The sequence below is a fragment of the Sander vitreus genome, chromosome 18 (assembly GCF_031162955.1).
Source record: "Sander vitreus isolate 19-12246 chromosome 18, sanVit1, whole genome shotgun sequence".
In the NCBI taxonomy this organism is placed as follows: Eukaryota; Metazoa; Chordata; class Actinopteri; order Perciformes; family Percidae; genus Sander; species Sander vitreus.
The window spans coordinates 8,039,385-8,062,436 of NC_135872.1; the positions used below are offsets into that span (position 1 = coordinate 8,039,385).

At 40.3% G+C, this 23,052-nt stretch overlaps 1 protein-coding gene across 1 annotated transcript in view; it reads left to right on the forward strand.

Moving 5' to 3' along the window:
• The window catches only part of ryr3 (ryanodine receptor 3), a 128,455-nt gene that overhangs the window by 73,731 nt on the left and 31,672 nt on the right, over positions 1 to 23,052 (forward strand). Inside the window, exons 41-68 of the mRNA XM_078275395.1 lie at positions 524 to 797; positions 1,031 to 1,145; positions 2,946 to 3,078; positions 4,672 to 4,775; positions 5,488 to 5,623; positions 5,748 to 5,931; positions 8,220 to 8,322; positions 8,452 to 8,572; positions 9,689 to 9,858; positions 11,240 to 11,460; positions 12,682 to 12,772; positions 13,101 to 13,241; positions 13,818 to 13,981; positions 14,187 to 14,265; positions 14,501 to 14,590; positions 15,261 to 15,404; positions 15,811 to 15,873; positions 16,020 to 16,095; positions 16,205 to 16,328; positions 16,604 to 16,719; positions 16,826 to 16,893; positions 16,994 to 17,115; positions 17,362 to 17,411; positions 17,503 to 17,563; positions 17,678 to 17,916; positions 19,574 to 19,655; positions 21,987 to 22,117; positions 22,235 to 22,353. Of these exons, the coding sequence (XP_078131521.1) occupies positions 524 to 797; positions 1,031 to 1,145; positions 2,946 to 3,078; positions 4,672 to 4,775; positions 5,488 to 5,623; positions 5,748 to 5,931; positions 8,220 to 8,322; positions 8,452 to 8,572; positions 9,689 to 9,858; positions 11,240 to 11,460; positions 12,682 to 12,772; positions 13,101 to 13,241; positions 13,818 to 13,981; positions 14,187 to 14,265; positions 14,501 to 14,590; positions 15,261 to 15,404; positions 15,811 to 15,873; positions 16,020 to 16,095; positions 16,205 to 16,328; positions 16,604 to 16,719; positions 16,826 to 16,893; positions 16,994 to 17,115; positions 17,362 to 17,411; positions 17,503 to 17,563; positions 17,678 to 17,916; positions 19,574 to 19,655; positions 21,987 to 22,117; positions 22,235 to 22,353 (3,521 nt within the window). The remainder of the gene's footprint in view (positions 1 to 523; positions 798 to 1,030; positions 1,146 to 2,945; positions 3,079 to 4,671; positions 4,776 to 5,487; positions 5,624 to 5,747; positions 5,932 to 8,219; positions 8,323 to 8,451; positions 8,573 to 9,688; positions 9,859 to 11,239; positions 11,461 to 12,681; positions 12,773 to 13,100; positions 13,242 to 13,817; positions 13,982 to 14,186; positions 14,266 to 14,500; positions 14,591 to 15,260; positions 15,405 to 15,810; positions 15,874 to 16,019; positions 16,096 to 16,204; positions 16,329 to 16,603; positions 16,720 to 16,825; positions 16,894 to 16,993; positions 17,116 to 17,361; positions 17,412 to 17,502; positions 17,564 to 17,677; positions 17,917 to 19,573; positions 19,656 to 21,986; positions 22,118 to 22,234; positions 22,354 to 23,052) is intronic.

Below are 23,052 nucleotides of genomic sequence, written 5' to 3' on the forward strand. Positions count from 1 at the left end.
ATATGTGTGCATCTGAGTGTTACCTTGATTCATATATAGGACCAAATAACACAGCTACAGAACCTTGACTTAGCCACAGTAAGCATAAACACAATGGGACTGCAAGCCCAATATTACTTCATTGTGCTTGTACCACTGAACACCTCTTGTAAATCTGGCAAATTTTTGCACAGCACGTTATTATAAGACATTGTATATAAGAAAATTGACTAGAGTTGTTGACATTTGGCAATTGTTTTGACCCCCTACAAAGCTCCGATGAGTTCTAGTTTGTTAGAAATGTCAGGACGTTGTTTTTTATTGACGCTGCTTTTTTTTTTTTTTTTGCATGTAAGTTATTTTAAAGCCGATTAAACAACTTTCCATGTCAGTGTTTCCAAATGACATCGAATGGTTAGAATTAGATTAGTGGTGGTCAAGTCATACCACCACTAAACCATTGCCTCTGATAGGAAAGCTGCACTAACTTTACTACTTCTATAGAATTATTCACTGTTTGGATATTTAATTCCCACTTCTCCAGCCAACCTGAAGGAGCTGATCTCCCAGACCATAACCAGCTGGGCTCAGGAGTCTCACATCCAGGACCCAGAACTGGTCAGAGTGATGTTCAGCCTGCTAAGGAGGCAGTATGATGGCATCGGGGAGCTTCTCCGGGCAATGAAGAAATCCTACACCATCAGTGCTGCGTCTGTGCAGGATGCCATCAACCTGTTGGTATCGCTAGGTCAAATCAGGTCACTTCTGTCAGTACGCATGGGCAAAGAGGAGGAGAAACTGATGATTGATGGACTCGGGTAAGAAAATATGTTGCAACAAAAGCAGTGACTTCTATCAAGTTTGTTTTAATACTATGTAAATTATAATGTAAAAATATGATGATTGATGATAGTTCGTTACACAGTTGTTCTTCGTTGCACATCACTTAGATACATTTTCTCAACTGTGCAGTATTTCCAATGTGCTGTATATTGCTTCAAACATTTGGGATGTATCATGACCTTCACAAACCACTTTCTTGTGTTCACAGCGACATCATGAACAACAAGGTTTTCTACCAACATCCCAACTTAATGAGAGTGCTGGGCATGCACGAGACTGTCATGGAGGTCATGGTCAACGTGCTGGGAGGAGACAAGTCACAGGTACGAAAGCGTTACTGCATTCTGTATTAGCTGTGGTCAGTACACCACAGTGCTGTCAAGTTGTTATAAAGTAAAATAGTTGACAAACAATCTCAGTTTAATACCCACTTAAATGCTTGTTCTGGAGCTTTTGACATGCCTCATCAGCAGACTGAGTTTGCTCAGTTGCCATGGAAGTGTTGATGTTTAAACTTAATTGAATTTAATTGAAAAGCCTTTACAGAGGCTAACCTTTTAAGCTTAATATGTCGTATTACTGATCTTAGGAAAACAAACTGTATTCTAAGAAGGTGAAGTAAGCCAAGATCAACAACCTAATACTCTGAAAAACCACAAGGGTAATGGAGAGGGCAGAGAAGGGCAAGAGAGGGGTGAAAGGGGAGGCCTTTCAAGCCTGTCCTTTTTGGGCAGTGCTGACAGAAGCTGGAAGAGATGGTTGTGATTTAATGCCAAGTCCAGTGCCAAGCATGAATTAAACCTCAGACAGAAAGACCTCAGGGAGACATTCAGGCCTTCACATCGGACTGTGGCTGTCTCATCACGCAGTCTCAGACATAAATTCCAGATCAGTTTACTGCCACTTGATATGTGCACTTCCCTTACTGTGGCCATAATTAGTGGCATTACCACAGCTTGTAAATGTATAAGGTTTACAATATTTACTCAATATTTACAATTACATATTGATTATATGTTACAATTCTGTAACATACTCAGTATATAATATACAATATGTTTTCTATTCTTCAACCCAGACCTTCAATAAAATGTGCACCATTTTACCACACAGGTAGCATTAATATGGAGTAACATTTCACAAAGCTTAAACACATGAAAAATATGATATTGGTTTGGCTTTTAGAAGTAGAAACATTCAGCAACTTGTCTGATGATGAATGTGATTTTCTGTGCTGTTCATATATGCAGAGTGTACTTTTCATTTCTCTGGTATCTATAGATTCTTCTGGCAATTTACTTTAATCTCCGGTGTGGACAAAAACTACTTTACTCGTGCGTGCATGCGTACGTGCGTGCGTGTCACTTTGTGTCTCTCTGTCTGTCCATCAGTCTCTCTCTCCCTTTGCCTGATCGTGTGTCACAGCTGAGGAGTCAAGACAGCCAAAGTCCCCTTAAACTGTGGCCGTTTAGCTCAGTTTGTAGAGCGTCTAGGGTAAAGGTCTAGGGTTCGAATCCAAGCTGTGATGGTTTTCCTGCATGTCTTCCCCCCTCTGTCTCTCCTTTCATGTCTCAGCATTCCTGTCCAATAAAGGCAGAAATGTCAAAAAAAAGTCACCTTAAACCTGTATGGGTTTTTTTTGTGTGTCCGGCGTTTTCGCGTGCAGTGTGTTTCTGGCGTTACCCCTATTTTCCACCACGCGCGTCTGCTCTGCATTCTGGAGGCGCCATGGCTCCCAAAAACATAATAGACACCACTGATCCTTATTATAAAGACAACGCTAGAAAAGAGAAGGCATAGACTTTAATTACAGGAGTAGTTGGAGTGGCAGGTAGATACTAGCTTAATAAACACGGGATTGTTCTTTGAAGTACTTATAGAGACAATAAAATCGGGCAGGCAAGACGCTGCGCTTCTGAGACGCTCCCGGTGTGGCATGACGCGTAACAGAGGATGGAACCTGAACGCTGCACCATTGCGCCTGGTGGAAAATCCAGGTTAGATGTATAGGAACCATGTCTTTCAATGAAAAATGTAATGGGTTACAAGTACTGTATAATGTTGACCATGTCAATGTTAGTAATATTAATATTGATCTTTACTTTTGTTTTTTTTTCCCACAGGAGATCGCCTTCCCCAAGATGGTGGCCAGCTGTTGTCGTTTCTTGTGCTACTTCTGTCGTATCAGCCGCCAGAACCAGAAAGCCATGTTTGACCACCTGAGCTACCTGTTGGAGAACAGCAGTGTCGGGCTGGGTAAGTACTGGTAGATTCATAAAATGTGACTTACAGCATTTTCTTCTATTACTACTATTATTAAAATATATCATCCTGAGAAAGGAGCTCGATGGTGTTTTAAGCCCCCAACGTCGACTTCAAGGCAGCGCTACGACCGTCGACTTCAAGGCACCTAACCCTAACCATTGCCTAATCCTAGTGGAAGACGACATTGGGGGCTTAAAACACCAAACACGGAGAAAGGAAGACAATATGAAGGATGAGCAGAAGGTATTAAAGAAGAGGATGCACGATTTTCAGAAGGGGAAGAAGATGTGGTGGTGAGAGAAAGTTAAAGGGTATAGTGGAAGAGAGAAATAATAAGAGAAGGTAAATATATTCCTTGATATTTTGAATTTCTTCAAGTATTTACCACACTGTAGGAACTAAAACATTGTCCTTTTGCTGCTGCAAAAATTATTAAAAATGTTTACTGAAACCAATAGGTGCCACCTGCTAGAAAGGATTTTCAACTAATTGAAGTGCAGACACAATCGTATCGCCCACATTATGCCAGTGTATCAGTTAGAGAGTGAAAGGGGCAGAGAAGGAGGCAGCTGATAGAGAAAGAAGAATGGCAGAGAGGGATGGGGGTTATTTAGTCATGCAGTGCAGGACTGATGAGTCACTGGGCTCCTGCTGCTGCTGTAAACTAAAGCTCCTGCCTGTGAAAGAGGAGAGGTTCTCATGATGTGAAGAGGACAGATGAATGCAAACACCAGTTTGCTATGCCTAACATGAAACATTTCATATTTGCTTACTCATAAATCACAAACGTCAATGTAAAGGTGCTGGGAGACGTGCCTTGTGTTTTCTGTTTCTTTGAGACTTTGCCTGCATTAAGGACAATTTATAATTACAAACCAATAACTGGTATATTTTTTGTCTTGCTTGCCTGTGAACAATTATTTTCAGAGTTGGTGCTCAATGGTAATGTAACAATGTACTGTATGTAGGCAGGGAGTGTTATTGCACATTGAGTCGCAGAGGATTCATTAACTTATAACTAATTATCAGCACCATTTTTTTTTTTTTTTTACAATATTAATGTTTATTGTAATAGATAGGAGACACAAATGTTTATTAAAAGTGACGGAGTTAATACATGAAAAATTAGCATATATTTGTAAGGTTTGTGAAAATGTTCGTTATGTTAGCAACTCTTATTGAGTGTCAAATATTACTGAAGAAATAGTGTAGCATTGAAGTGATGAAGCATTTTCAGTTCATAGCCATGTAAAGTGGTTTTAGTAATAAGGTGTTGTATGTGAATCTGCTGGATTTGCAAGAGTTGGGAATAAGATATTTATTGTTAAAGGCAAACTAAATATTAAGTGTTTGAATTTAATTTTGTCAGTATGTCATTTCTTATGATCCTGTTCCACTACCTGCTACTGGACTGCAAGAGAGAGAATAGAGACTATCACAATAACACATGTAGATAGACTGCCCCCTGTCGTTTAGTACAGAACAAATGTAAAGAGTACTTTGCTGTTAACACTTGGTGTGTGTGTGTGTGTGTGTGTGTGTGTGTGTGTGTGTGTGTGCGCGTGTGCGTGTGCATGCATGCAGCCTCTGAGGCAATGCGGGGCTCCACTCCGCTGGATGTTGCAGCATCTTCAGTGATGGACAACAACGGCCTGGCTTTGGCCCTGGAGGAGCCTGATTTGGAGAAGGTTTGTTTTTTCATCACACAAACAAACATGTTTGACTGCAAATGAATGATTGAGGCTGAAATGTATTGAACCATTTTTATTAAGTGCACCTAGTGGTTTCAGGCTGATTAGATCACCAGCCAGGGTTTCTTATTTTTAGTATGACCTCAAGGCATTCTTTGTCATAGCAAATGAATCGGTCATATAATAGACTTACTTTAGTGTTAAATACTACAGGCACTGTAAAATTATGAATTTGAATCAAATTACATGTAACATGCTGAGATGGAAAAAAAACAATTTACATTTAGTTTTATATAGTGCACGGAAACAACCTTTTAGTCTAAAACGCTTTGTACTGGGACAGGATGATATTAGTCTTGATGGTAATATATCCTTTAAATGAAGAAATGTTGATCAGTACTTTCTGTGATATTAGCAGATTTCTTTGCATTATTAATAGCTGAGAGGATTTATTAATACATCTCCTGCTGACCGTTAGAGTGAGAGTGAGTCAGACAGAAATTAAACCTCATGCCACCCACGTTTTCTCGGTGAAAAATGAAGTATGGTTTTGTGCCGTTTGAATAAGCTTGCTCAGCAAATGCTTTCAATGCTTTCATTTTGACTGTCAGTGTCACTGACACTGACACTGACAGTCAAAATGACAGAGTGTGCTATTATGTTGTAATACCCAGGAGTGAAACAGAATTGTGCATGTTTGTGTGTGTAGGTGGTTACATACCTGGCAGGTTGTGGTCTTCAGAGTTGTGCCATGCTGGTTGCTAAGGGTTACCCCGACCTCGGCTGGAACCCTATAGAGGGAGAGCGCTACCTGTCCTTCCTGAGGTTCGTCGTCTTCTGCAATGGTATGTTGACTCTCATACTGAGCACATGACGTAAATACAGTAGACTCTGACCTGTCCTTTTGGGGATAACTTATATCCTTACCTATATATGACTGTCCATTGTCCTGCTGTATTTGTAAACCAGGTGAGAGTGTGGAGGAAAATGCCAACGTGGTGGTGAAGCTGCTGATCAGGCGTCCAGAGTGTTTCGGCCCCGCCCTGAGGGGAGAGGGGGGTCAAGGTCTGCTGGCTGCCATGAAGGAAGCCATTAAGATCTCTGATGACCCTGCCCTGGACCTGCCCAGTACCCCCACTGTGGTCACTACTGGGTAGGGGTCCACACCAGTTTCTTACATCCTTTTATTCTAGTCAGGGTTGGAAAGCCTGTGAATCAGCATTTAAGTCATCATAAAAATCCACTGAGTGTCTCTGAAGTAATCATTTGTGATAAAGTCTCCCATTATCTTTTTGGTGATAAATTAGATTAAGATTTACCAGTTTGTTTCTGAGCTTAGCTAAACCAGCATTGTTCATAGTTATTAGACTTTTAATAGTGCTATATCAGTTTGAATTTGATTTATATTTCATTCACATCACTGGGAATAGATTGAAGTTAACTTCTTTGTGTAAGCCTGCACAAAGGAACTGGAAAGAAAAGGAGTCTATTACTCTGTTTGTCTGAGAAGTTGTATCATCTGATTGAATTGCTTTAGTAAAAGGTCTTCCTCCGTAACAGGAAATTCATCACCATAGACTTTAATTATTTATCCACTGTGCAACTTTCCTTTTATTGAAACAGGTTAGTTGGAACCGCTGGAAGTCTTGCATTCGCATGTTTACTTGAAAACGTGAAAGAGAGGAATTATCAGCACAGTGTACTTAAATTTACTTAACGTCTGTTCAAGGTGGAGATTTCAACTCTAATATAATGCTGGATAGTTCAATGAATAATAATGCATCATATTTTAATTGTGAATTTTGTGAGAAAAATCTGAATCTGAAATGTAACCAGTAACATTTTGTCAGGTAAATGTAGAACAATGTTTTTCTCTAAAGAAGAAGTACACAGTAAGTAAGGAGTATACGGGAGAGTGGCATATTAAGTGCTTAATGGTCCTTCTGTGAGTTATTTCAGGGTACAATGGTTCTGGAGAAAGCTGCAAGCAGCAATACAGGAGGCCACGTTTTGAACAGGCAATACACAAGTACATTTAAAAATAATTTTAAATAACAATAATTTTTCCGATATGGTTTTATTGCAAAACATTTTTTTAAAAAGCAAACATCAAAACACATCTTTGCATTCTCACTCATACACGTATGCCTATGTGATTACTTTAAGCTTATTGTCGATGTGCACTGGAGTTTCAAGTTTCCACATCACACTTGTGTAAGTTGCATATTGGACCGTGATTGGCTCCCAAACTATCTGTGATAACTCAAAATCTTGCTCGTGCTGTTGGCACGGCATTAACTGAGATTTAAGGTGATCCCAGAGAAACTACAGCAGTTGAATGTGATTTGTTTTTTTGGTTATTAAGTGATATATAAGTAAGTGATTATTTATTATTATTTATTATCAAAATACAATAAAATCTGTTATAAAGCTCCTGAAAAACAACAGAAACTGCTGAATTAATAGTATTCTTTGTTTATCTGTGGTTTAAGACCCCAACATCTCCTTCCAGGCAGCGCTGCCTGGAAGGCACTAGGATTAGGCAATGGTAAGGGTTAGGGTTAGGTGCCTTGAAGTCAACGGTCGCAGCACTGCCTGGAAGGAGACGTTGGGGGCTTAAAACACCATCGAGCAGTATTCTTTCATGGTTTCAGTAAGTCTTGAATAACCAAATCTGAGACATTTTAAAACAACGTTTACATAAAGACATCATACAGAGATACTTGTCTGGTTAGAGGTTTAAGAGAAACAAATATAGCAGCCTTGACATTGATGGAAGCTGTGAGTAAAGCTGTGTAGAAGTTGTTGCTCACATTAGTATGCAAGGGCTGTTACACGCTTGCTGCATTTTAATGGGTACGGTTATTATTGCATGAAGTGAGGAGAGGGATTGGGAAGCTGGTCAAAATCAATATGTGTAACACAGTAGCCTGGAAGGAGATCATGTATTGTGCCGAAACATTGTTTTAAATGCTCACAAAATTGCTCATCTATTGCTCTTCTGGTCTCAAACTACCTTGTAGAATGTATGGGTTTTCACAGACAGACAGACACTTACTTACTTACTTTATTCATCCCGAGGGAAATTGTAGGCATCCAGTAGCTTACACAACAAACACATATATCTCACATACATAAAAATAACTCACAGAAATGTAAAGAGTTAACAATTGGTGAAGTGATTACAAAGGTCTGGAATGGACTGACCATGTGACAATGACCATAATAAGGTGCTATGATAGAGTGTGTGCAATAGTGGTAGTGCAGGGATTGAACAGTGCAATAGCTTATTATTAAATATTAACTATGACTATGAAAAAAAGACAAGACAATGTAAACATAACAGAATTGCTTGACAATATATAGTACCATATACTACTAGGGAGGTTTGCAGTATCCCAAAATATGTTGTCACAGTGACAGAGTGTTTGTGTGTTTCAGGTCTGGTGAGGAAGAAGGTGAAATTATTCACATGGGCAACGCCATCATGTCCTTCTACTCAGCTCTTATTGACCTGCTGGGCCGCTGCGCTCCTGAGATGCATGTGAGGAGCTTTTTCTTCATGCACAGACTTCCTTTCATGTTATTAATATCCTCTATATAATAACAGAGATCACTACAATGACCTGAATGAAATAGGGAGTTAAATATTTCCTATTTGTGTCTATTACAGCTTATCAATGCGGGTAAAGGTGAGGCGCTGCGTATCCGAGCAATCTTGCGCTCTCTGGTTCCCACGACAGACCTGGTGGGAATCATCAGCATCCCCCTCAAAATGCCTGTGCTTAATAAAGGTATGTTGGTCGTGGTGGCTTTTGTTTTCATTTGTTTACTACATGAAGTCGTGTAAGCTGATGTTGAAAGTTGAATGGCAGCAGAAAAAAAAAATACTTAACCCAGGTGCAGCAACAAAAACCAACAATGTTAAGTTTTAAAATGTAGTTGGGAAGAAACCTAGTCTGGCTATCACCAGACCAAGCTCAATCTTTTAAGATTGAACAGTAGTCTGGGGAGTCTGAGGCGTGATCAATGAGCATAGTTGAAATGACTCTGTACGCAGTTGGATAGTCCTTCAACCAATCAGACCTGTACTTTGCAACGGGTTGCTGTGCTCCGGTTGCCGCCATGTTGAATGTAAACGAAAAGCTGCTTGCCGTTGCTTCTCTATCGTCATTGTGTTAAACCCGCCAATAGCGCGCCAGCTGGATAAGCCAGTTTGTGATTGGTCCCCGCAGATTTGTAACGGAAGCAGGATAGAAAAATGTACAGGTTTCCAGCCTGAGTTACAGGGCGAAATCAAATCTCCGGCAGATCGGGCTGGGGTTACCCAGTCTAGAAGAAACCTCTAATGGCAGCTAAAAGTGACAGAAAAGCTGATGCAAAAACTGATCTTTGGACTGTATTCAAGGCTGAAACTAGTCTCACTCTGATAAACCATTTTGATTTAAACCGAATATACAAACACAAGCCACAGTATATCAGATTCTAATTTTCTCTGCTACTTGCTGAACTAACTTGCCACACTACTTTACTGCCTAGAAATATAAAAAAAAAATGATTTGGCTGGCATAGTATGTACTGGAAGTCACAGTGCTAGATGAAGTAAACTTAAATAAATTCATATCTCTACACTTTGAAAATCCTCTCAGCTTCATTCAGGAGTAAATATCTATTTATTTCTCTCTCTGTGTTTCTACTGTGGAGGAAGATTGTCAGCAGCAATTACACCATTTTTCTTTTTTAATAACTTTCCATAGCTTATCATGTATAGAATTACTTTTACTATAAATACACCCGTGATGCTACACTGTTTATCTTTTGATCAAATTAAATAGATATAATAAATACAGTGCTTACAAACGGCACATTAACCTAGAACTTTTCTCCCCTAAAATGTGTTTAAACTTCAGATGGCACAGTGACAGAACCCGACATGTCAGCCTGTTTCTGTCCGGACCACAAGGCCCCCATGGTGCTCTTCCTGGAACGAGTGTACGGTATCGAGGACCAGAGCTTCCTGCTCCATATGTTGGAGGTCGGCTTCCTGCCTGACCTCCAAGCCTCTGCGTCTCTGGACACGGTGAGTGAGAGAAAACCCAAATAACTTTCAACACATATCCCCCTCGCCTTTCTTTTTTTAATTTTTTTTATTTCATTTTTTTTATTTCATTTTGAACTCACCTAGCTACACCTGCACAAAGTAAAAGTTCTGGCTTCTAGCAGGTGTTAATATTTAATATGTCTTCTCTATCTCTTCCAGTTAGATTTCTAACTTGAATGGTGTTTTTGTCATTTCGTAATAATAACAGTACTCACAGTTCTGTACTACAATCTAAACTACAATCAGAGCAAAGCCTTGTTATGACTGCCGAGTTGGCAGAAACATTAACATAATTATTGGTAAAATGAGACTGAGTAATATGATCAGTATTCAAATGGTCTGTATTAAAAAGTCTTGTAGGGATATAAAACTTTTTACTGCGGCAATGTGTGGTTCACCATTGAACCACTGTGAACATTTCACCGTTCTCTTTTCTCAGGAAAAATAATCAGCGTTCACGTAAAATATCAGCCAAATTGGTTTAAAGCTGATTATCTTCTACATTATGGAAACCCATAGATGATGATAGAAGATGGGAGACACTTAGTGGGGGACACAAGTTACAGTGAAAACACATCTCCTGGGCACTGCCAAGGTGCTCTTCGCGTCGCATGCAGACTTGTTTTATTCCAGCATTACCTAATCAGATTTAATTTAAGGCTGGTGGATTTCCATTTTGTTTGTATTGTGCATGAGCACATGGGCAGCGCGATTCACATCCTTCTGTTGGTTTCATGTTTGATTAACATATGGTGCCTGTAACGAGCCAAGAATCATTACAAGGGGCCAACAAAGGTAGTGTAGTAGAAGACTGCAAGCTAGCAAACATGGATGTAAACAGCATTTTAATTCATGCAAATTGCACTGCTTTGTGAATGTTTTATGAGGAAGAAAATGCATGCAACAAGTTTGTTAACCCTCAAGGAGTGTTTTGGTAAGAAACACTGAATCTAAAAGTACATTTTGTTTTCAAGAAAACTTCACAGGGCACCTTTAGGGTGTCCAAGACTCGTGTTAACACTTTCTGTGACAGGCAGACCGTCATTTATAGAAACTAATCTTAAAACAAAAGCTAGCAATCGAAAATGTTATCTGTGAAGAAGTAACATTTAGATTTAAGAATATACAGAAATTTCTCCAAAAACCTCAGTGATTGATTAAAATGATTCCCAACTGTGACATCAAGGAAAATAAAGTCTTTTAAATTCCACTTTCCCTTTACTACAGTAGAACCACATAATGTTTCTTTTAGCTATTGCCAGGAGCCTGTATTCACTCCAACTTTCTATTAATCTTCACATGTGGGGAGATGTTTACTGTGTCTATCCATCCTTCAATGTACTTGTTCTCTGTTCCACAGGAAGTGCTGAGCACCACTGAACAGGCGTTGGCCATGAACAGGTACATTGGCTCGGCCCTGCTGCCTCTGCTCACTCGCTGTGCCGCTCTCTTTAGCAGCACAGAGCACTACGCACAGCTGGTTGACTCAACGCTGCAGACTATCTACCGGCTGTCCAAAGGACGCTCACTCACCAAAGCCCAAAGGGATGCCATCGAGGAGTGTCTGCTGGCTATCTGCAAGTAAGGCCTGCCAAGCTTTGTTCAGAATCAGCTGAGACAAAAGAGTAAAGGGGAGCTGGAGATTTACAGAGGCTGCACCATGTTAAACTTTCAAACAAGGCTACTGTCAAATGGCTGTGCAACACATATCAAACAGCCATTGTCAAGCTGTAGGACAAACTGCAGGATTACAATGGCATTACGTATACTAGATTAAGGGCAATGTTACTTCAGGGGTAACTATCAAGCTTTTGTGCACTTTAGACTCAAACAATATGATACGATATTTTTGGCTTCGTTATTGTAAGTGTCAAGGAGAGATACCGCAGCTCTTTCCTTTCTGCTGCTGTCAGACTTTACAATCCAGACCACATGGACAAACACACACACACACACACACACACACACACACACACACACACACACACACACACTAGGACTGCCGTGCAACAATAATGTGCCTATGCAGTACTTTAAATACATTTTACAATTTTTTCTCTTTACTTATATTTATTTATTGTGTGGTTATCTTCAGAATGTCTTGTTTTACTTTCCTTATCCCTTGCTGCTGCAACAGTGTGAATTTTCACCTTGTGGGATTAATAAAGGATTTTGAATCTTGAATATAAAGATTGAAAGAAGGCAAACAGTAGGAATTCATACTATTTGTTATTTATGTAGGTATGTTTATTTGGCTAATAAATTAGGCCTGCATTGTTTTTCTGTTATGGCACATCGACTTGTAAAATCGATATAGTAACAAAGAGTAATCCTGCCATACTATTTGAGTGATTTTAACTTTATCTGGGCCAAATTTAGCATCAGCAACATTATACTTTATTATAAACCTATTTGGTATTTCAGAATGATCACACTGATAATTAAGGATTTTACCCACATAATGTTGGCAGCCATTTTGGAGTTTGACCTCAATTGACCCTGTTTCATGCAGCTTGGTACATAGAGTATTTGTCTGCCACATACTTCTGGTCACATTACAGAATGTTTTTATCTTCATTCAGTTGATATGAGTACATATTTCTGTTCAGGTGCTCAGCTTGGTTTAATTGCACGTAAGAGAATTATATCAGATAAGTGCGGTGTCCGTGTGTGTATATATACTGTATTATATTAAATCTGCAGTTGTTGTAGCTACTGTGTCAAACTTATGATATCTAGGGAGTCTCTACTCACTGCTTCTGTATGTTTATGTTTAAATAATGTAATCCTTGTATTTTATAGGCACCTGCGTCCCTCCATGATGCAGCAGCTGCTCAGGCGGTTGGTGTTCGACGTTCCCATGCTCACTGACTACTGCCGGATACCTCTCACGGTGAGACACTGGGCAGAGTTTCTTGTCACTATTGTGCTTGATTCTTTAGTTGAAAGAGTTATGGGATAATTATAACAAACATTCAAAAGGCATCTTGTATTTCACAATCCATTTATCCTCCTCACTTGCTGTGTGTTGAACACCCAGACATAATATCGTTTCCTCCCCCCAAGCATTTCATAAATGTCTGAATGCAGTCATACATCTAATACAGTATAATGTATAATGTTGATTTTGTGCTACGACACCGCTCTGGTCATTGATGTGCAAGAATATTTTATCAACGTGAACTGAAAACGTTTTGTTTTCTTGTATCTCTGATCTCTAGCTTCTGACCAACCACTATGAGCAGAACTGGAAGTACTACTCCCTGCCTTCTGGTATGGGCAGCTTTGGCATAGCCTCCGAGGAGGAGCTCATCCTAACCAAGAAACTCTTCTGGGGAATCTTTGATTCCCTTTCCCAGAAGGTATACCCAGAAACCCTGTTCTATCAAATCTTTATTAAGATAAGCCGAGAGGATGTGCCCTACCAGGACATTATTTATGATTTTGGAAAACTGTATTACCTCTCTGTATTTCCTTTAGATATTTGTCTTTTTGCTCATTTTCTATTTCTGAAAGTATCAGGAGGCAGGGCAATATGTTCCTTAAATCCCTCTCTGTTGCATAACAAAATGTTTAGTATTCTACTGGTGTTTTCTCTCAGAATGCTTTCCTCTTTCTGCTTGTTTTTTATATTCTGTTTTCCGAAAAACTTTTCAGTTTTCAACATCCGAGTGAGTCTCTCATGAGAAAAGTTCTTTGTAGTCAGAGGACGTGAAGAGAAAGCTCAATGAAGTGCTTGTGAGCAATGCAGCTGAGGCGAAGTCAAAACAGTTGAATCATTTATCATATATGTCTGTGACAAGCCATCCCTTGGTTGACACTTTTCCAGCTCTTTCTTTCATTTAGCCTCATTTTCTTTTCTCTGCTCAGTCTGCACAGTCTACATCTAATAGCTAAGCAGACATTTCCTCATTCTGCTGTATCTGTCTCTTCTGTAGAAGTATGATGCTGACCTTTTCAAAATAGCCATGCCATGCCTGTGTGCCATCGCTGGAGCCTTGCCTCCAGACTTTGTGGATGCAAGTCTTGGAGCAACACTGGAGAAACAGGCATCCATGGATGCACAGGGCAACTTTGATCCCAAACCCATCAACACTGCCAAGTGAGTCTAAAAACAGGAATTTGCTTATGTTTTTCCTAGAGTCATAGATTAAAATGCACAATGTTGAAATTTTTCTAACATCTAAAACTTTTGCCAGTTTAAAAACGGTAATTAAAGTAAAATCTGTGTTTGTCTACAAATCAAAACAAAGTAAAAGTGAATTTGAAATAACAAAACATACTTAAACATTATCTCCACTCTCTAGTATCTCTCTTCCTGAAAAACTTGAGTACATTGCCAACAAATATGCAGAGCATTCCCATGACAAGTGGTCCTCAGAGAAGGTTAGTCCCTGTCCATGTGGTTTGTGTTTTTTTCATTTGTGTTTTTTTTCATTTATTTATGCCATCTCTCATATAAAATACCTAACTACAATTACATTTTGATTGTACTCTACATTGTCTGGTACAGTAGCATGCCTGGACAGCAAGCACTCACAATATATTAGTGTTTCTACTACTGAGTTTATATAGCTGGAATGCAGTATAATACATGGACTACAATGAACTGTTGTTGCAGGTGTCAGCATGCTGGAAACATGGAGACAGCTTGAATGAGCAGGCCAAAACCCATCCACTGCTGAAGCCTTACAAAGCGCTGAGTGAGAAGGTACATGCACACTGGTACATACGCAGTCGCCGCTAGGGGAGTAGTAAGCATTCTCTTAACTGCTGATTGTGTATCAAACACAAGTTACTTTCTTTATGAAATAAATCTTAGCTTTAACAGCTTTTACAGGTAGATGAGTTTTAGTTTTAAAAATAACCCCTCTCAGTGGCAAAGTTGGTTTAAAGGCAACAAAAAATGGTGTTGGTTGTATCAAGGGGAAGAGCCAGAGTGTCGTAATTTTTTCAGAGCACAAAATAAAGTTGGCCAACTTGAAAACATGACTGGTAAGGAAGGAAACTGGTCAAGTATAAGTATTTGTGTTCCAGGCAATTCAAATGTATTTTATTGACAACTTAAATCAAGTTCGAGGTGAAAAGGTCATTCATTTAGTCAAGGGGAACCTCAGAAACGCATAAAAGGCGCAACACATTTTTTGCATGCCTTATGCCAAACTATATAACATTACATTATTAAAATAACCTCCTTTAGAAAATGTAGGAAGTTGTTTCATTTCCAGATCAGATGTGTTTGTCTTGTATACATTTTAACCTGTGTTGAACTGTCACATTGTGTGTGTGTGTGTGTGTGTGTGTGTGTGTGTGTGTGTGTGTGTGTGTGTGTGTGTGTGTGTGTGTGTGTGTGTGTGTGTGTACGTACGCGCAATATGTAGGAAAGAGAAACATACCGCTGGCCAGTGAGGGAGTCATTGAAGAGCATGCTGGCTATGGGCTGGAACATTGAGAGGACGAAGGAAGGAGACGCCATGTTACAACAACAAGAGAGCGAAAAACAGCGAAAGATCTCTGACTCTCAGGTAACATCCTGATGTATAATCCACTTATAATGATAACAATAATGTTATAACAAATGTTTCCTTTGTGATACTTATTTACTATCTCCCTTACTGACATAAATTCACATGATTCTCCTTTATTAAGGTTGTATTTGTCCTTTGTGCTAAATAGCCTCAGCTTTTGCTGTTTTTAATTAACATGTATCACTTCTTGTACACCAGGGGCGTTCTTTCCAGGAAAGAGCTTCCAAAATGTTAAGAACTGCAAATGTAAAAGCTTTGAGTCAGATCAATCGAATCACAGTAGTACAGTAGTAAACTACACATTGATTTAAAGAGAATTATTGTGGAATAACTCGAATGCATTTATTGTTTTTAATAACCAAATCTGGTTGTGTGCTTGTATTGTCTTATTCTGACGTTGTAGATCAATGAATTCAGTCCTGCTCCGATGGACTTGCACAATGTCAATTTGTCTCGTGAGTTACAGGTTGGTTTTTGTTCAACTTTTTATAATCGTTGTTGTCATTATAATAATATGATTAGTGTTGTAATAATTTGGCACATATGGTCTAATCTCAGTGTGAGAGTTGTCTTTGTAACACAAAACCAAGACATTTTTTGCTGTATCTGCAGGGCATGGTGGAGGTGGTTGCAGAAAACTACCACACCATCTGGGCCAAGAAGAAGAGAGCTGAACTCGTTAGCAAAGGTATGTAAATGTACAGTTTAAAAATACACTTGAGCTGCAGTAATGCTACCACTAGTAATTTGTGTGAAATACATTTGAAATGATTTTTGAATTTGATTTGACTTGTCAGGAGGAGGGACCCACCCACTGTTGGTACCCTATGACACCCTGACGGCTAAAGAGAAGTACAGAGACAGAGAGAAGGCCCAGGAGCTCTTCAAGTTTCTGCAGATCAGTGGCTATGCTGTCATAAGGTTAACCTTCTCTCACTCCAATTTATCCTTCATTGAAGAAATAAGAAAAAATAATAGGCATACTGTAATGTCAAAGCAGTTTTAAAAGCTGACTGTATTGTATACTTCAAACCTTAAGCATTAGTGGTATCTTTTTCTAATCACGATATTTCCCAAAGGTTTTAGCAATGAATTAGCATTGACAGCATATTGACAAACTTTGCTTTCATTAATGTGATGGAAAAACAGAGTATTTCAGCTGAACATAAGTTATTGGTGATTATTTCATCTGACAGAGGTCTGAAGGACATAGAGCAGGAGTCATCATCCATGGAGAAGCGTTTTGCCTACAAGTTTCTCAAAAGGCTGCTGAAATACGTTGACTCGGCCCAGGAGTTCATTGCTCATCTTGGTGAGTGTGCGGCATTTTAAACACAATGGCACTTAGAGGTGCTTTTACATTAATTCGGAACTCTCAAAAATGCTGACCTTGCCACTCAACATCATTGTAAATCCAGAGGCTATGGCCACCAGTGGGAAGACGGACAAATCACCTCATGACCAGGAAATCAAGTTCTTTGCCAAGGTCTGGAACACTTTTTGCGACCACGGATAAGCTGTTGAATATACTTTTAAGAAGGCTTTTATTGAAGTTTTAGTGTCATGGCAGCATTTCTTCTCTCCAGGTGTTGCTTCCCCTGACAGATCAAACTTTAAAGAACCACTGTCTCTACTTCCTGTCCACGCCCAGCAAGAACCTGAGCAGCTGTGGCTGCGCCTCTAACAAAGAGAAGGAGATGGTCACTAGGTACTGTATAGAAGCAATACATATTCTGTTTAATCAGTATTTCTATTGTCAGGTTTTAGCTGTTCAGTTTTTATTTATTTTTTGCCATAAAGTCCTCCCTTTTAGCTCAATGAGTGCAGGATTTTTGTCTTTCATATTTTCATCAGACCTTTTCTTATTTTCTTGCTTACTTTGCGTTTTTCAGCTCTTCTTTGTTCTGTCTGAAGCCTTTTGTTCAAATCTGCTCTTACCGTCTTTCTTTTCCAGCCTGTTCTGTAAGCTGGCAGCTCTTGTCAGACACAGGATTTCTCTCTTTGGTAAGGTTGGCATTGCATCTGTCTGTATGCCCATGTGCCTCTTTACTTTCAATCTTTTTCCACATCTACAGTGAATATCTCTCTCTCACAGGAAGTGACTCTGCAATTATGGTGAGCTGTCTGCACATCCTTACTCACTCACTTGACACCAGGTAAGCACACATAGTTGTCTGTATACTGTATGTACAGTGATCCATCAAGTAGACAATTACAAACTAGTCTTGTGGATGCACACTAGCCCTTGTGTTTCCTCCCCTCTCTCTCAGAACGGTGATGAAGTCTGGCTCAGAGCTGGTCAAAGCCGGGTTTCGGAATTTCTTTGAGAACGCGGCAGAGGACCTGGATAAGCTGCTGGAGATGCTAAAACTGGGGAAGTTCATGCAGTCCCGTGCCCAGATGAAGAGCGTCACCCAGAGCATCAACTATGTGACTGTGGCACTGCTGCCCATTCTCACTGCCCTGTTTGAGCACATCACGACATACGGGTTTGAAGTGGACCTGCTGTGTGAGTTTGTGTTATCACACCCACTATTTTGCTGTTTTTTTCTAAACTTTATTTGTGTATATAGATTTTATTTAAAACAAACAAACATGAATATAACATAAAAAAACACAACAACATATAAATAAACAATAAAGTAACTGAACAGACTTGGTCACCTGTGACAATACACAAGTTCATGTTGTTTAGTTTTATTCACAGTTTATTAATATCCAATATTTAACCCTGTCCAAACTGCTCCAAATTCCAAAACCCATGTTCATAGGGTACCCAGGAAACCAAGTGTAAAGTAGATTGGAAGAACTGTTCATGAGATATTTCAGAGACACACACATGCAGAGATTACCCGATTTATAGTTAGATACATTTGCATATACATATTAATAAGGCCACTGCCTTCAAAAAAAGGTTTTCTTCTCTCCTCTTCTCATGTGCTCACCTAAAGGATTATTAGGAACACCATACTAATACTGTGTTTGACCCCCTTTCGCCTTCAAAACTGCCTTAATTCTTTGTGGCATTGATTCACCAAGGTGTTGGAAGCATTCTTTAGAAATGTTGTCCAATATTGATAGGATAGCATCCCCCACACCATTACACCACCACCACCACCAGCCTGCCCAGTGGTAACAAGGCATGACGGATCCATGTTCTCATTCTGTTTACGCCAAATTCTGACTCTACCATCTGAATGTCTCAACAGAAATCGAGACTCATCAGACCAGGTAACATTTTTCCAGTCTTCAACTGTCCAATTTTGGTGAGCTCGTGGAAATTGTAGCCTCATTTTCCTATTTTTAGTGGAGATGAGTGGTACCCGGTGGGGTCTTCTGCTGGTGTAGCCCAACCGCCTCAAGGTTGTGCGTGTTGTGGCTTCACAAATGCTTTGCTGCATACCTCGGTTGTAACGAGTGGTTATTTGAGTCAAAATTGATCTTCTATCAGCTTGAATCAGTCGGCCCATTCTCCTCTGACCTCTAGCATCAACAAGGCATTTTAGCCCACAGGACTGCTGCATACTGGATGTTTTTCCTTTTTCAGACCATTCTTTGTAAACCACAGAAATGGTTGTGAGTGAAAATCCCAGTAACTGAGCAGATTGTGAAATACTCAGACCAGCCGGTCTGACAACAACAACCATGCCATGCTCATGTTCTTTACCATTCTGACATTCAGTTTGGACAGGAGATTGTCTTGACCAGGACCACACCCCTAATTGCATTGAAGCAGCTGTTGTGTGATTGGTTGATTAGATAATTGCATTAACAAGAAATTTAACAGGTGTTCCTAATAATCCTTTAGGTGAGTGTACACTGATAAATAAAGTCATGCCATGGTCACACTATATAGTTTCCTAGAGGAAAATAACAAAATAAAAAATGAAATAAAACAATAAACTATAAATAAGAGATGGGGTGTTGCAGAAAGGACTACAAGTCTATTATAGTCCCCAACTGGACTTTAAAAGAGACAATTGGTCTTGTATAAACACCGTCTTTACATGCCTATTATGCATACAGAGTCTACATTTACACAATAGACATTTTAAGTCATAATAATTTACTTTATTTATTTTTCTTTTTCCACCTTTCATCTTTTAAGTAATGTAAGTACGTTTATAAAAAAAAGTGTGCTTGATGAATATGTTTGTTTGTTTCAGTGGATGATGTACAGCTGTCCTGTTACCGAATCGTGAACTGTTTGTACTCTCTGGGAACTGGAAAGAACGTCTTTGTGGAGAGGTACAGTAGGAGGATAAACTTTTCTTAAACCATGCAGCAGGGTGTAAAATAGATTTTGGTTCTACACATGAACAGTACTGTATATTTAATCATCAAGTTTAAGACTCCTTGGTAATGATGGGTCCTTGCTATGATTTCTGTCATCTTGAGAATAGGTATCAAGGAACTGTGAAATAGCAATTTATAAACTACATTTAACTTGTCACTGTTAATAAGGATATGGCTGTTAAACTTTTTTGATTTCTGACAAATGCACTCAGGACTTGAAGGAATATTTATGGTACCTTGTTTACTCTTATTAAAAAATTGACTATGATTTCTATGCCATAGTTTCTCTGATGACAGAGGTTTAATCTTTGGCTAGTCAAGATAACGATCACATTTCATGAAAATCGTATCGAAATAAAAAGGATTTCATGGCCCAGGGGAAAGAGAACACAACAGTAACACTTGTTCATGCTGTGAAACATCTTTCATTAAAAACACAATTATGTGGAGTGACTGGGAGTTATACGGCGTTAAATTCTCCCAAAACTTTAGGTTACTTGTGTAACCCGTTTTTTTTGATTGGCATTTGTTTTGATGTCTCAAGTATGAAATACGCCCCTCCGCGTTTTTCACAGAAGCACTTGTTCCATCACGCCAGCCCTGAGTGGCTGGCAGTCGTGATGTCTGTGTCAAGGCCCCTGGCTGGGAAGGCTGGGTCTTGTTACATCCAACTTGCAAAACCTTGCAAATGTCAGGGGCGAGGACCAGCTAGCCGCCTCACAAATCTCTTGAATAGAGATCCCTTTGATCAAGGCCCACGAGGTCGCAAGACCCCTGCTATAGTGGGCCCTCAGCCCAGCAGGCGCTAGAAGGCAAGAGCTGCAGTAGGCAGCTGCAATGCCATCCACTGTCCACTGCGAGAGCCCTTGTTTAGTGATAGGCTTGCCCCTGTGGGGCTTCAGTCAGGACACAAACAACTGATCCACTGTCCTAAATAGGGATGTCACAAGAACCGATACTACCGATACCTTCCGGTTCTAAAATTACAAAACACCGACGATGCCCATTTTTTTGAAGCACCGTAGGCACCGTTAGCGACGATGCCAGTGTTAGCAGCATCGGTGCTGCGCCTCTTCCGGAACTGATGGGGGAAGTATACACTTCAGAGTGTTCCAGTCGATCGATTCAGGTGGAGGTCACAAAGAAGTGGCCGAAGTCATGTCCTTCTACTTCAGGTACATACCAGAGTCAACAATACCCCACCTAAAAAACGGCATGTTCACCGCAAACTCACGATCCTCTCTTTCCAGTTTAGCTACAATGCCATGCAAACGCTGCTAACGGCTAGCGTTACAACGTTAGCTGTTGGAGGCACATGGAGCAGACCTGGTGCATGTCCTTGCTCGAAATCTTATTACCGCATGTGCCAAGAAGAGCCAGGCGTCTCCCTGCTCCGTGGTTGGAGGTAGCTTTGCAGCCGTATCCATTAGCTTGCGCCAAGGATGGAGACGAAACAGCCGGAGATGGTAATCCAGCTAAGGCTAGCTAGAACGAGCTGATGAGGGCGGTGAGGTAACCACCCTGCAGCAGAGTGAGCTTGTTTGGAGTAGCTAAACCTACTTGTACTAGCTAGAAGAAATATTCCACTGTTTGGAGACAGCCCAGAGCATATGCAGCTAATGTTACCTATGGTGAAGGCAGTTGCTGTGGTATCCTCGGCTAATAGCGCCCGGTGACAGAGGTGTTCGCGCCGGTCTGTGGACAGTTAAGCTAATTAGCCTAATAGATACTGAAAGCACAAGAGCTTGGCTCCTGAAGTAAGAAGAAGTGATTGAATGACAGGTGACGCTGCGTCAGCCGTATATAAGGCAGGGGCACTGACGCGGACGTCACGACTGCCAGCCACTCAGGGCTGGCGTAATGGAACAAGTGCCTCTGTGAACACGCGGAGGGGCGTATCCCATAGTGAGACATCGAAACGAATGCTATGAAAGAGAACTGTAGTTTCTCACCTTGAGCTGTAAAATAACCAGTAAAAAGTTGATCACAACCATACCTTGGCAGTTTGGTCTAAAATTATGTCTGAATCCTGATGCCATGTGGTGTTCTGCGAAGGCTCTCTGTACTGATAGCCCAGTGGTAAAGATTGAAGGTTAAAATTGTCCTAACAATGACCCCAAAATGTTTGGTCACCACCACTAACATCATGCACCTTGGGGTCACAGTACTCTTTTGAAACAGTGTGTTTTAAGACTTGAAGACAAATTGTATGTTGCAACAATGTTTATTTTTGGTGTGCTTTTTTTAAAATTAGACTTTATTAATTTACATGTTGATCTGCAGGCATCTTCCAGCGCTGGGTGAGAGCCTGGCAACCCTGGTGGGAGCCATGCCTGTGGCGTTCCTGGAGCCCCAATTAAATGCCCACAACCCGCTGTCTGTCTTTAACACCAAGACCCCCCGAGAGAGAGCCAGTGAGTGTCCACTTGATCCTAATTTTTATTATTATCCCGTTCATTTACAATGTTTTGACATTGCTGTGTATATGCTTTTGAGTTGCTTTTTGTTGTCTTTGTGTTTTCCTTTTCTAGTCCTGAGTATGCCGGACACGGTAGAGGAGATGTCTCCAGAGATGCCTCGTCTTGACAGACTGCTGAAAGATGTCAGCGATGTCTCAGAGTCTGGTGCTCGCTACAGTGACATGCCACAGGTCTGAAGGGCTGATTAGAAATTTACTTTAATACAAACAGCTGCATTTTTTACGCTTTTGGTCCCACAAAAACATGGTCACTAGTTTGCAAATGATTTGCATTATGAGTGGGATCTAGGGGTGGAACAGTACACTGAAGTCACGGTTCGGTTCATACCTCGGTTCAGACATCACGGTTCGGTTCGGTACAATGGAGGGAAAAGCATAACAAAAATGCAGGAGGCAATTTCTTTTATTGTGCATGTCTCAAGCTTTAACACCTAGTGTCATCCAGTCTCTCCCCTGAGCTAGCTGCAACAGCCTGAAGCGTATAAAGTAAGATGTAAACAGTAAACAGTAAGTAGGCTACCCCACATCATCTCCAGACTCCATCTGGAACTTCATCTAGTAGTGTGATATGGGAGACAAGCGCTGCTCTCATATGTGAATGCACAGAGCAGGGGTGTTAAAAGAGCAGCTTCGGTTACACAGAGCAGTTGGCGAATTGTGGCGTTAGCTTCACACGCTAACAGCGGAGCTAGCAGCAAACAGCGAAGCTAACGGCGGAGCTAACAGCTAACGCCGGAGCTAACAGCGGAGCAAACAGCGAAGCAGCTCGACTCAGATTAGGTGTCCCTAAGAAACGCGTATGTAACAGTAGTTCCACATTACATTAATTAATTTGCACGCAAGTTTTATTTATTTTTATACCGTGTATTC